This window comes from Petaurus breviceps, unplaced genomic scaffold (assembly GCF_028583685.1).
Source record: "Petaurus breviceps papuanus isolate PSGF00001 unplaced genomic scaffold, PetGlider_PUasm1.0 446, whole genome shotgun sequence".
Classification (NCBI taxonomy): Eukaryota; Metazoa; Chordata; class Mammalia; order Diprotodontia; family Petauridae; genus Petaurus; species Petaurus breviceps.
Genome location: NW_027186338.1, coordinates 787221 through 802574, shown reverse-complemented (window position 1 = coordinate 802574; position 15354 = coordinate 787221). Strand labels below are relative to the sequence as shown.

The 15354-nt window shown below is 36.5% G+C and overlaps 1 protein-coding gene across 1 annotated transcript in view; it reads right to left on the bottom strand.

Moving 5' to 3' along the window:
* LOC138171501 (zinc finger protein 585A-like) overlaps positions 1-15354 on the bottom strand; it is a 95154-nt gene that overhangs the window by 64283 nt on the left and 15517 nt on the right. Inside the window, 2 exon segments of the mRNA XM_069101023.1 lie at positions 8922-9033; positions 14947-15354. The exon segment at positions 14947-15354 is cut by the window's right edge and continues 1561 nt beyond it. Coding sequence (XP_068957124.1) covers positions 8922-9033; positions 14947-15354 — 520 coding nt within the window.

Below are 15354 nucleotides of genomic sequence, written 5' to 3'. Positions count from 1 at the left end.
CCCCTCATATCTGAGAGGCAAACAGATGAGAATTTAACCACATCCTGCCTCACGTATTACAGAAAAAAATTTGTGTATTGTAATGCAATTAACGGTTTATTGTACTCATTCCGCTTATTTTAGGGAATGTGAAAAAATGAATAGTCTCACTCCTAACTTGATGCTACAGATAAGTCAGAACTTATTATACTCTTTGGCACTAAGGCAAACCACAGAGGTGAAAGCTTCAAGCTCTCCAGTCCAGGAGAGAAAGGAGAAGGCATGCCCCTGGGATTCTCCAGAGTCCCACTCCCTCTAAATGGTAAGTTAAAAGCTTTTAGCTCTCTAGGAAATTTTTAGGAATAAAGATAGCATTGAAGTTTACTGAAGTACATGTTAAATTAGCTGAAAACGTTTTTACCATTCAAACTCTCTAAATACACTCAGACTGCAGTTATGAGGAGAGGAGAAAAAACCTCTGCACTTGATAAGCCCAATTTTCTATCAATAATTTCTGTGAATGAAGATTTGAATATACAATTAATGCCATAATATCATTGTGTTATTACTGGTCTTATAGCAAAAATTGAGGGATCATTTGTAAGCCAGAAATAGTGTTAGATAAAGTTCATTTTTAATCTGAATTTTGTTGAAACTATTAGAGGAAAGAATTTGTGTAAAAATGCTTATGTCACTTATATCTTATAATGTTTATATCTGCCATATAGAAAACCTGGGCTTTACACCTTTACCTGTAGTTAAAGAGGAGGTTGCAGCTAAAACAATTTGCTTTAAGATGTGAAATTTATTACCTAAGTTACTTTACTGTTTTAATGATAAATCTTAAAGTTGTTAATTGATTACTGTATTAGAAAGGAGGAGACTGATGAAAATTTTATTCGGATTACTTCTTCTTGTTCAGAACTTTCCTCCTGCATGTATGAGAATTGGCTAAGCAGGGGCATCACTATTAGCCTATCCCCCAGTCTCTCCTACTTAGAATCCATATCAATTTTCCTTATGTTGTAAAACGGCCAAATTCCTTGGAAACTAGCTCTATTAGGAAAGATCATTCAGCCTGGGAAAGGAACTTGTTTTAGATATGTCATTTTTAAATGAACCTAACATGCTAAAAAGTTGCAAAAGATTAAAAAGGATTTCTAACAATTGGTGTTTACACCAAGACAAGTTTAATTTAAGAAAGAAAAATGTTAAGTGAAATCCCTTATGTATGAGGGACCTAGTGAATCTTTATTGTTTATTGCAGCTCCATGGGAATAAAATTTTAAACTGTAACTTGGCTATGAGCCATGGTTGGTGAAAATTGTTGTTTAAGATTAAAAGCCCTTAAGACTATATTTTTTCTATGATCAAAGCAAGAAGACAGTAAAAGATATTGATTCTTTTGTGTTAGCTTTATGGGAAATTTAATATTATTTTTCATTAAGAATTAAAACATGTACAGAAAATTTTACAAACTACTTAAGGCTCACCTTAAGAAGATTCTAATATTGATAGCTTTTAAAGTACTGTGATCAGATTCATTTATTATACCTTTTCTGGCTAAAACACTTAGTAATATCTAAAGAATTCTGTAATCAATTTAGGAATTTAGTTTGTTAGTAATGCTTTGGGGAATTTGTGTTACTTAAGGATATTTTACACCAACTTAGTTTTACTGAATCTCGATTTTAAAAGTTTGTTTTTGCTCCAAAGTATAAACAAAGGTATCATGTTATAAGTTTTTGCTAACTTTTCCTTTTCTCTCATAAAAGTTTGATGTTCAATTACAAATCTTAAAACTAGAAATATAGCCTACTACATTGATCCTAATAATTGTAAAGTTGTTATTACTCCCTTTACTTCTACTTATAATACAAAGTTTGCGGCTTTGATATTACCATTAAATGATTTTTTTCTTCTCCCTTGTCCTTGACACACTCCCTGTGTCAGATAGCAAATATTTAGCATACAACATATTGATACTGCTAAACTTAAACACACAGAGAACAAAGATCTTTTTAACCTTTTTTTTCAGATGTTACAAACTCATAAAAGAGAGGTCACAATCTATTTTACCCATATTACAGCTCGTTTTTCAATTCCTGGGCTTCTTTCCCAAATTAACACGACTATTGATCAAATAGCTCAAGTTTTTCTACAACTCTTTTTCCCCAAATATTCATAGAGCTATGTGATCTCACTCTTATTTTCGTCAAAATGCATATACTCTATGTAAACAATTCCATGTTACTAGGGAACAAGCTAGATAGATTATTGAAAAATGCCCTCAATGTGTTATCTATATTACTCCTCCAGCTTCCCTTCAGACAAGGGAAGCAGTAAAAAATGTAATTAACCATCTGTTAATTTGTTTATGTCTTTTGCTTTAATGAATGTTCCAAAACAATTGAAAACCGATAATGCTCTCACCCACACTAGCAAATCATTTTAATCTTTCTGTGATCATTTTTAAATAAAATTAATTACAGGCATAAACCTTATAATCCCATCAGTCAAGTTATTAAAAATTATGTCTAATATAAAAAAGAGGTGGACTTGGACCAATACACCACAAAGGCAATCACTTACTGCCTTATTCACCCTAAATTTTTTATGCATGACAGAAAAATGAGTATACACAGGCAGCAAAACAATGTGAAAAGGTGCCTACTCCCCCAAAATGAAGGTTGTCCAAACACAGAAATGGGAAGGGCCTGACCATTTACTAACAGTGGGATCGAGGGTATGTTTTTATTTTCCCAGATGAAGCAGAAAGACCAACCTGGATCCTCAAAAGAAACATCTGACCATATGAGTACCTTGATCCTGGCAGTGGCACAATTAACCTTTGGACCAAAACAGAAGAGGAACAAGAGGTGGATCCAGAAATGCAGGCCACACACCAAAAGGATCAGGAACAGAAAGACTTTGTTGTTCCTGTTTGCTGTATTGACTCTTCAAGGCGGCCAGGGACAAGAGATTCAAACACATTGGACTTATATACCTTATCCACCAATGGTGAGGATAGTGACATGGGTGGACAAGATGATTCCGGTAGCAACAAACAACTCCCTGTTAATAGGAAGCCTAGAAAGAGCTTTTGTGTTAGAAGAAGACAAGGAGATTAATCTTACACATGCTAGGACATCTAGGCCACCTATATGCTTTTATAGCCAGAAATTCTTCAAAACTGCAAATAAAACAGGACTGTTATCATTTGACAACATAATAACCTCCTTAGGATCTACTAGTCAGGTCCTGAAGCCACAATACAAAAGGGTACAGTTGTATGAATTTGTTCAATAATGCAACCTGACTAAGCTTTTTATACAAACAAGTAGCAGTATAAAAAATGTTATAAAAACCACTGTGCCCACCATGCAGAGTAAATAATTCCATTGAATGGAAGGGGATGCCACCTTGGGAAAAATGTATTACTCCTTTTCAAAATAATTCTATAGATTTGTATCTCTGGTATGGGACATATGAGGATACATCTATGGGAGCTTGGTGGAGGATGTTTTTATCACTAAAGGACAGATATTTGAAAACCTATGGAGAGTAATGGCTGCCCTAGATCAAGTAAATACATCAAGACATATTTGGGAACAGGCCTCACTATCAGGGCCACATCATTTCTCTGTACAAGCTTGCCTCCAGTATCCAGATGTTTCACACGATGAATGCCGTAATGCACAACTATATTTGGGAAGGCATTAAGATTGAGAATATAAAAGTCATTTACAACATCACATGTTATAAATGTACTCTATCCCATTGTATAGATCCTGATTCAAACCACTAGTACTTATCGTAAAACAGCCTTCCTATAATCTAACACCTACAAATATCAATCATACTTGGTATGGGTCTGCAGGAGAGCATATTTTTGATGCCCTACAGCGAAAAACAAAGGCAGCAAGACTCGAGAGGTTTGTTGGAATGTTTATTGCTGGTATTTTAGCTGCTATTGCTATAATCACTTCCTTGGCTGTACTGCAGTAGCTTTAACAGAATCAATACAAACTGCTCAGTTTGCAAATCAACTTACAAAAAATTGTTTCTGGGGTACTTAAAGAACAAGCAAAAATAGAGAAATTAAAGCTGAACTTAATTTAGTAGACCAATCTGTATTATGGTTAGGAGATTATATTCAAGAATTGGAATTCGCTTGCAATTGAAATGTGATTACAGATACACTTATGTTTGTATAACTCCATATATTTGGAATAATGACGCTTCTAATGTTCCTTGGGATCAGATTAGGAATAGGCTTACTGGTATGTTGCATAGTCATAACCTCACTTGGGACATAAATCAGTTATCCTCTGTCTGAACACATTGCACAAAGTCATAGTTCAGGAATTGATCCTGAAAATGTAGCCAATCACATATTTCACTGGATAAATCAGATCAATCCATTTCATAATCTTAGTTCCCTGTTACTTCACTTTGTTCCAGTTGCATGCTTGCTGATAATACTGTGCCTTGCTGAACCTGAGGGGATTCACATGCTCAGCTGGTTTTTATCAGCTTTGGGAGCCAAGATTCACACTCTTAAGCTTCTTGTCAAAAAAAGGGGAGAAGAGCATAGCTTAGCTAGACTTTGATCAGTGAGGCTTTAAAATGTAAAAGGTATTTCACAGGGCTACTATTAGTTAAGTTTCAAGTGATACACTTTTGGCTGTGTCTTTACAGTCCACAACTCATACTGCCCAGTATGCTGAAGAACTAGCAAAAAATTTATCTAAGGCACTTCAGATATAGGAAAAAATCAATTGGGACACCCAGATAAAAACTGATTTATCAAAGCAGTCTATATTATATATAGGAGATGAAATAGAGACCCTTTAGACTTGGTTATCTCTATGTTGTGATTACAGATATACATATACTTGTGTCACCCTCAGCTTAAATAACTCCTCCCAGACCAACATTATCTGGGGACAGGATTAGACCACATTTAATGTGGAGCATGGCATGATTCCGTTATCACCATGGATATAAAGATTTTCCATCAGATCACGAAAGACATCAAACATAGTAAAGTTCCTGGGATTGACCCAGAAGGATTTAGCAAAGCCAATTATTGGCACATTGAAGAAAATTTCTCCATTTCAGAACATACTGGCTCTTGGTATGCATTTGATTCCTATATTAATTGGTATAGTGATTTTCTGTATACTTGTACTATTGTATTATATGAATGATGTCCCGTGAGGTCAAGGCTTTAGGCCTTGAGGTACATACCCTTAAATTATTTAATTAAAAAAGGGGAGATGAAGGGAGCCAAAACATCTGATCCAGGAATCAGGCTGGTCCTAGATAAGTTAGCTCCTAGTTTTCGAGCTTGCCTGATATCCTGAAGATCCAAGGCTCTGCCATTTTCTGGGATTCCAGCCAGGTGTTAGTTGTCTTTTATGATTATTAAAACATTTTTAGATACTATCCATGTGCACGGATACAGCAAGGACATGATTGCCATCAAGGCCAACTTGATATCACTCTCCGGCATCTTCAAAATGAACAAAGCAGCATTAGAAAACTTAATGGCCTAGAGTTGCCTTTTTTGTCTTACTAATCTAAAGAAACTTGCTCATTGCATCGATAAATGGATTACTTTGACAGTCTCCCCTGGCCTTTGATTTACTTTCACACTTCCATGGTCCAGTGTGTCATTTTAGAGTTGGCATAAGAAACCATTTAGAGTTGATTCATACACTGCCAATGAGGTGGTGGTGTTTTTTTTTTTAGTCTCCATGCCCAAAGAGTCCCTAAGTGGGTTCCAAATCAAGTCACTTGGGAGGGACCTTAACTCAAAGTACTCCAAGTCTGCTCTGCAATACCTCTTTGGCCACAATACTCCTTGTTGCTACTGTGGATGTGGGGGAGTTTAAGAAAACTCTCCTGGGTGCCTTCAGTGTCTTTGCTTCCAATAAAAGATCTTTAGGAATCATCTAATAAATATCTTTTGCTTTACACAGGAAGAGCTCACATGGGTAAAGTAACTTATCCAAGGTTCCACACAGTTGTGAGAATGACACTCCCAATTAGCTGTTATCATTTTAGATGACACAAACCACAAGCAGGCTCAGGAATCACTTACATCAACTAAAAGACTTCAGGTATGTTTGAGTTCTGTTGTTTTTTTTTTTTTAAAGAAGTGGAAAGGAAAAAGCTCTGAGCCAAAAATCTATGGATTTTCAAGACAAATTGAAATCTCTGCAAAAGTGAAGATCAGGAAGTTGGGCTAATTATACAGAGGTCACTAGATCTGCTAATCCCTCTAACCCATGACTCACTGTCATGAAATTTCTAATCCACCTATTCTCAAAGAGCTAAGGCACCAGCTGGATAAGTTGAAGAGTCTGAGACGGAACTTGTTTTAAGATTCTCCAGTACAAGATGCTCTAACAGCATCTTACATTTTTCACTTAACAGTATTTTATATTTTCCAATTACATGTAAAGATAGGTTTTCAATATTCACTTTTTTATGAGACTGGGTTCCAAGTTGTTTTATCCCTCCCTTGCAACCCTCCTCCCTAAGACAGTAAGCAATTTGATTTGATTGTACACATACTATAACATTACATATATGTCTATATTAGTCACATAGTATAAAAAGAATCAGAACAAAAGGGGAAATCCACAAGGAAAAAGTAATAAAAAAAAATTTTTTAAATGACAATATTACATTTCCATCTGAATTCAGACTTCATAGTTCTTTCTCTAGATGCCGATAACATTTTCCATCATGAGTCTTTGGGAATTGTTTTAGGTCACTATATTGCTGAGAACTAAATCTATCAAAGCTGATCACCACACAATGTGGTGTTACTGTATACAAAATATTCTCCTGGTTCTGCTCACTTCATTCAGCATCAGTTCACCTAAGTCCAGGATTTTCTCAAATCCACCTGCTCATCATTTCTTATAGCAAAATAGTATTCCATTATATTCATATATCACAACTTGTTCAGCCATTGAATGGGCAAGGAAAACCCCCTGTGCAGAATAAGATCATAGAAACCAAGGCCCCAACTCAATATGACCTTTCTATTAGTGTTATTCTATTATTATTTGGGAACAGAGGATCCCGAGAACATGAGGGCTGTTCTTCTCCTGGGACCCCAGCCACTTCCTTGAAAAGATATAACCGCCCAGCTCCTGGAACTGGCCATTCCAAGGAAACATCATTCTTTGGGGAGCCTTGAAGGGATTGGCCTCAGTCCCAGGCCTCAGGCAAGATACGATGCTTGCTAACACCTGGTAGTATGCCTTCTTTTTTCTCAGCACTACTTACACTGTAAGATTCAGACCCCAAATTGGAATCTCACCCATGGAGGAGACATCCTGCCTGGGACCTTCCCAAGCCAGACCCTGATAATTGTACCCACGATTCTCCAGCCTGTGAGGCCAGGTGTTGGTGCTTCCCTGCATGGGTGATGATTGTAAATATGTGTATATATGTTAATCATCGTTGCTCTTATTTTACTATTGCTAAGACTTTTACTCTGTTATCTCTGGTTTCCTTCCCATATTCCTATATTCTAAATAAACTATATTGGATCTTTTGAAGTGATGAGTGTTCAGTTGGAGTCACAAACAGAAATCGCAGGTTGGAATGCCATTATTCAACAAATCTACTGTGGAAAGTTAGGAACCCCCCCCCCCCCCACACACACACACAAACACCCTGGGGCATCCTTGTGTTAGGATCAGATGGGTTAAGCATGTTGAGAGGGTTCAAGGAAATTTTTGTTCTGATTATAAAGGCTGAAATTGAGTGGTTATTGCTATTGAATTTGAGATGGGCACTGATTATGGTAGAAAATATAGACTATTGTAATTTGTTATGATTGATGATTGCTACTGTATAATATATTTACAAATCTGGTAAGGCTAGGCCACTTTCCTTTGCAATATTTTTCAGCAAGATCCTTGAGATTCTTAACTATTTGTTCTCCCAGATGAACTGTTATTATTTCTGGCTCTATAAATAAATTTTTTATTTGATCGATGTCATGAAAAAGTAAATTAATTTAGGTAGAATTCTCCTTTTTATTATATTAGTTCAACTTACACATAAACAATTGATGTTTTTCCATCTGTTTAGATCTGACTTTATTTGTGTGAAAAGTGTCTTGCAATTGTATTCATATAGTTCCTGGGTTTCTCTTGGCAGGTACAATCAGTGGAATAGATTAGGTACACAAGACACAGTAGTCACTGACTACTATATTTGTACTATATACAAAAGCTGCTGAGAAACCTGTGAGACAATGTTGGTGGAAACTAAGCATAGATTTATTACCATATACAATCTAACAGCCTCTTCACCTAGGGATGGTATCAGTGTGGTCATGGTTGTCCTTTGTGCTCAAAGAGGACCAAAATGACGCCAGGATGTCAAGATCAAATTACAGTGTGCCGAACAGTGGCTGTTCAGACCAATATGAGCTCAAAAGGCTCTACAACAGGTTGGGCACTAATAGTCCATATGAACATTTGGACTGGTACATCAATACAGGTCTGTGTCAAAGGAGCTGTATCACACACACATTTCTACTATCTCCAGTTCCCTTACCATGTCAGCTTAGCATTGTTTCCCCTTCTCTTCATGATAAATCATTTGTGCCACATTCTCAGCCCCTCTGCCTATGGGAACAAGGCCTCATACAAGGCCCAAACTCCTCTCGCTGTTACTTTGTACAATTTCTTCTCCCTGTACTATCTAGCAAGGCATGGAAGAAAGACTGAGGGAGAGAAGGAGGCATGCCTCCCCACTCAGAATATAGTGTGTGACCCATTGTTATTGGACATGTGCTGACCTTTAGGGACACTGTACTTTTTTCTTACCTCCTTCTACTCTGCTCAAGTATGCCCATTCATATGGTTTTTTCCAGTATGAGTTCTCTGATGCCTAGTAAAGTTTGCCTTCCTCCTGAAGGCCTTCCCACATATAGTACATTGATAAGGTTTCTCCCCAGTATGTATTATTTTATGTCGAATAAGTTCTGAGTTGTATGTGAAAGCCTTCCCACACCCCCTACAATTAAAAAATAATGTTTCCAAAAATTCAACCTCCAATTACGAGATCCAAGAGTGACATAGAAAGGTAAACAAGGAAAACACACACACACACACACACACACACACACACACACCCTGTTATTTAATAACAGCAAACTGTTTATAGACAAGTAGAGGGTATGAGTATAAATTACAGAAAATGACAATTTAAAAAAATCTTATTAAGGGCTACAAAGGGACTGGAATGGAAGAAGAGGAATTGAATAAAGCAGAAAAGGGTAAATTATGCTACACAAAGAGGCAAAAAACAACATTAGCAGAGGAAAAGAATGGAGGGAGATGAGTATCATATGAGCTTTTCCCTCATTGGGTATGGTGCAAGGAGGGAATAACAACCAGTTAAGCATAGGACTCTATGGAGAAGAGACGTAAAACGCATCATATTAGAGGGAAAGAGGGGGGGAGGTAGAGGAGCTTCGCATGAGATTTGCTCCTGTCACTCTTGGTGAGAAGAAGAAATAACATACTTCATTAAGTATAAAAATATCCTACAGGCAGTAGGAGGGGGCAAGGGTTACGAAAGGGGGGGGGGATTAGTAGGGAGGGAATAAGTAAGGAGGAAGGGGAGAAAAAGGGAGGGGGGCTGATAAGGGAATACCGAGGGAGGTGGTGGTCAAAAGGGAAACTATTAAGGAGGGGAAGGGAGAAAAAAATATAAGCATTAACAGGGGAGGGAGTAGGATGGAGGGAAAGAAACAGATAATAATCATAAATGTGAATGTGAATGGAATGAACTCTCCCATAAAACAGAGGCAGATAGCAGAATGGATTAAAAATCATAATCCTACAATATGCTGTTTACAAGAAACACATCTGAAACAGAGAGATACACAAAGGGTAAAGGTAAAAGGCTGGAGTAAAATATATCATGCCTCAGCTAAAGTAAAAAAAAGCAGGGGTAGCAATACTTATCTCAGATAAAGCAAAAGCAAAAACTGACCTAATTAAAAGAGATAAGGAAGGAAACTATATCCTGCTAAAAGGCACCATCGAGAATGAAGCAATATCATTACTTAACATATATGCACCAAGTGGTATAGCATCCAAATTCCTAGAGGAGAAGGTAAAGGAATTAGAGGAAGAAATAGATAGCAAAACTATACTAGTGGGAGACCTTAATCTCCCCCTCTCTGAGCTTGATAAAGCCAACCTCAAAATAAACAAGAAAGAAATTAAGGAGGTGAATATAATTTTAGAGAGGGTAGGTATGACATCTCTGGAGAAAACTGAATGGGGATAAAAAGGAATATACCTTCTTCTCAGTGATACATGGCACATACACAAAAATCGACCATGTACTAGGACATAAAAACCTCACAATTCAGTGCAGAAAGGCAGAAATAATAAATGCATCATTCTCAGATCATGATGCAATAAAAATCATATGCAATAAAGGGCCATGGAAGACAGACTAAAAACGAATTGGAAACTAAACAATTTAATCCTAAAGAATGAGTGGGTCACACAAGAAATCATAGAAACAATCAGTAACTTCATTCAAGAGAATGACAATAATGAGACATCACACCAAAATTTGTGGGATGCAGCAAAGGCAGTTCTTAGGGGAAGTTTTATACCCCTGAGTGCATACATGAATAAATTAGAGAAAAGAGAGGTAAATGAATTGGGCATGCAATTGAAAAAGCTAGAAAAAAAAAACAAATTGAAAATCCCCAATTAAATACTAAATGAGAAATACTGAAAACCAAAGGAGAGATTAATAAAATTGGAATTAAGAAAACTATTGAATTAATAAATAAAACTAAGAGCTGGTTTTATGAAAGAAACCAATAAAATTGATAGAACCTTAGTCAATATGATAAAAAAAAAAAAGAAAACCAAATTGTGAGTATCAAAAATGAAAAGGGTGAACCTACCACCAATGAAGAGGAAATTAAAACAATAATTAGGAATTATTTTGCCCAGTTGCATGCACATAAATTTGACAATCTTAGTGAAATGGATGAATATTTACGAAAATATAGGTTGCCCAAATTAAGTGAAGAGGAAGTAAATTACTTAAATAACCCCATCTCAGAAAAAGAAATTGAACAAGTCATCAGTAAACTCCCTAGGAAAAAATCTCCAGAGCCAGATGGATTTACTAATGAATTCTATCAAACATTTAAAGAACAATTGATTCCAACACTCTACAAACTATTCGGGAAAATTAGTGAAGGAGTCCCACCAAATTCTTTTTATGACACAAATATGTACTGATACCTAAATCAGGAAGAGATAACAAAGAAAGAAAATTATAGACCAATCTCCCTCATGAATATAGATGCAAAAATTTTAATAAAAGGTTAGCAAAAAAGACTACAGCAACTTATTACAAGAATAATACACTTTGATCAGGCAGGATTTATTCCAGGAATGCAAGGATAGTTTAATATTAGGAAAACCATCAGTATAATCATATCAACAATAAAACTAGCAAAAAACACATGATTATCTCAAAATATGCAGAAAAGGCTTTTGACGAAATACATCCATTCCTATTAAAAACACTAGAAAGAACAGGAATAAATGGAGTCTTCCTTAAAATAATAGGTAGCATCTATTTAAAGCCATCAGCAAGGATTATACATAATGGGGAGAAGCTAGAAGCATTTCCAGTAAGATCAGGGGAACAAGGATGTCCACTATCACCCCTCTTATTCAATCTGGTACTAGAAATGTTAGCAGTAGCAATTAGAGAAGAAAAAGGAATCAAATTAGGCAAAGAAGAGACCAAGCTATCACTCTTTGCAGATGACATGATGATATACTTAGAGAATCCTAGAGAATCAAGTAAAAAACTACTTGAGACAACAAATAAGCTTGGCAAAGTTGCAGGATATAAAATAAACACACATAAATCCTTGGCATTCCTGTATATTTCTAATGAAATACAACAGCAAGAGATAGAAAGAGAAAACCCATTTAAAGTTACTGGAGACATTATAAAATTTTGGGCATCTATCTGCCAAAACAAACCCAGGACCTATATGAACACAACTACAAAACACTTTTCACACAAATAAAGTCAGATCTAACTAACTGGAAAGACATCAATTGCTTGTGGCTGGGTTGAGCTAATATAATAAAAATGACAATTTTACGAAAATTAAATTATATATTTAGTGCCATACCAATCAATTTACCAAAAAAAAACTGCCTTACAGAGCTAGAAAAAAATTAACAAAATTCATTTGGAAGAACAAAACGTCCAGAATATCAAGGGAAGTAATGAAAAGAAATGCTAGGGATGGTGGACTAGCTATACCAGATTTTAATCTGTACTATAAAGCAGCAGTCCTCAAAACTACTTGGTACTGGCTGAGGAATAGAGTAGTGGATCAACAGAATAGATGGGGTACACGAGACTCAGCAGTCAATGACTATAGTAATCTGTTTGATAAACCCAAAGACCCCAGTTTTGGGGATAACAACTCACTATTTGGCAAAAACTGCTGGGAAAATTGGAATATCAGTATGGCAGAAACTGGGCATAGACCATTATCTAACACCATATACCAAAATCAAGTCTAAATGGGTGCATGATCTAGGTACAAAGGCTGATATTCTAAGCAATCTGGGAAAGCAAGGAATAGTTTACCTGTCAGATTTGGGGAGAAGGGAAGACTTTATTACCAAAAAAGAATTAGAGGGCATTATAAAATGCAATATGGATAATTTTGATTACATTAAATTGAAAAGCTTCTGTACAAAGCCAATGTAACCAATATTAAGAGGGAATTGGGAAAGAATTTTTACAACCTATGTCACTGATGAAGGACTCATTTCTAAAATATACAGAGAACTGAATCAACTCTATAAGAATACAAGTCATTCCCCAATTGATAAATGGTCAAAGGATATGAACAGGCAGTTTACAGAGGAAGAAATTAAAGATATTTATAAGCATATGAAAAATGCTCTAAATCACTATTGATTAGAGAAATGCAAATCAAAACAACTCTGAGGTACCACATCTCACCAGTCAGATTGGCTAAGATGACAAAACAGGAAAATGACAAATGCTGGAGAGGATGTGGACAAATTGGAACACTAATACATTGCTGGTGGAGTTGAAAACTGATCCAACCATTCTGGAAAGCAATCTGGAATTATGCCCAAAGGGCTATGAATAATTTCATACCCTTTGACCCAGCAATACCACTTCTAGGGTTGTATCCCAAAGAGATCATAGAAGTGGGAAAAAGACCCATATGTACAAAAATATTTATAGCAGCTCTTTTTGTGGTTGCAAAGAATTGAAAATTAAGGGGGTGCCCATCAATTGGGGAATGGCTGAACAAGTTGTAGTATATGCATGTTATGGAATACTATTGTGCAATAAGAAACAAGGAGCAGATGGAGAGGCTTATATGAATTAATGCTGAGTGAGAAGAGTAGAGCCAGGAGGAATTTGCACACAATTACAGACACAACATATGTGTGACAAACAACTTTGATAAACTGGACTCTTCTCAGCAATCCAGAGTCATAAGTCAAACCCAAATGATGGAGATGTTTACATCCAAAGAACTGAGATTGAACCCAGACTGAAGCAAGCTACCTGCCCTTTTTCGTTTTGTTTTTGTTTCCTCTTTCCCAATCTTCATTCCATCTGTTGCAATCCTTCTTTATAATCTGAATAATGCCCAATGTGAAAGTATTTTCAGATACTATACTTGATTGCATGCCGCCATGGAGGGGGGAGGGGGGAGGGAGAGAAAATTTGAAACTCAAAGAATTGTGGTAATGAATCTTGTAAACTAATAGTAAACAAATTAATAAAGACAAAAAAAAAAGAATGTTTCCAATATGCATGTGCTGATGCACATGAAGATGTACCTTTCACATAAAGGCCTTTCCACATTCACTACAATCATAAGCTTTCTCTCCAGTTTGAATTTTCTGATGCAGTAACAGTAACAAAATTTGGAGGGAGAGGGAGAGAGAGAATTTCAGTGAGCATCTGGAAGCTGGGCTGCTACTACTGGGCTGAAGGCTGAACTGAGAATTGAAAAGAACTTGAACTTGTGGTGGCAAGACTCAAAACTTGTAGGGCAGAGCACAGTCTTGTGGTGGAAGAATTTCTTGGAGCAAGTCACATGGAGGAGAGGCCCAGGCTGGAGAGTGATTTGATTTTGAGAAGGAAGTTTATAGTACTCAAGATTTTTGATGGCTGCCAGAGGAAGCATGATTGTGGTGTCAGGACTTTGTCTGTCTGTGTCTTTGTTAAGCTTTTGTCTTCCCAGGAACAAAAACTGTGAAGGACTAGAGGTGGACTGTACACTGTGAGCTTCAATATGAAGCAGAAATTGCACAGAGAGCTGGATAAGGAACTGTGTGCCTTTGAATGAAGATGAGTTTGGTGGATTCAGATAGGAGCTGCCTACCTCCAGTCTAGATGAAAAGACTTTTCCTTGGGTATATAATAGAGTACTGACTGATGAAACTATAACTTACTTGTGACCTAGGGGTGGGTGGACCTTTTACTTTCCACTACTCCTTAATAGGGTACTGATTAGTGACTGGTGAAATTTTCATTTAATTACACCCCATCATGGAGGACTTTGACTTTGTACTTTGTGATTGAATTTAGGACATTGTGATTGACTAAATCAATGTGATTTCCTTAAAACTCTGTCACCATTCTGGCAAAAACTAGGTGGCCATTTTAGTGCGAAATTGTTAAGTTGTAAACATTGTGAATGAAAGCACTTTGTTTTCTGTGAACATTTTATTCTGATTTGTTACTGGATGAATATTAAAGAGTTCACTATAATATGTAATCAGAACCTTGAAGCTGTTTACAGCAGCAGTCCTCTGGAAAGCTGCTCATGCTTGACTTTACAGATGCACAGTATGATTTCACTTATTCTTGAAGGCCTTTCCACGTTCAGCACATTCATAAGGTTTCTCTCCAGTATGAATTCTTTGATGTGGTGTAAGTTGTCTCTTACTCCTAAAGGCCTTGCCACATTCATTACATTTGTATGGTTTCTCTCCAGTATGAATTCTCTGATGTACTATAAAATAATCCTTACTGTTGAAGGCCTTCCCACATTCACTACATTCATAAGGTTTCTCTCCAGTATGAATTTTCTGGTGCACAGTAAGCTCTTTCTTACTCTTGAAGGCCTTCCAACATTCACTACATTCATAAGGTTTCTCTCCAGTATGAATTCTCTGATGCACTCTAATATAATTCTTACTACTGAAGGCCTTGCCACATTCATTACATTTGTAAGGTTGCTCTCCAGCATGAATTCTCTGATGCACT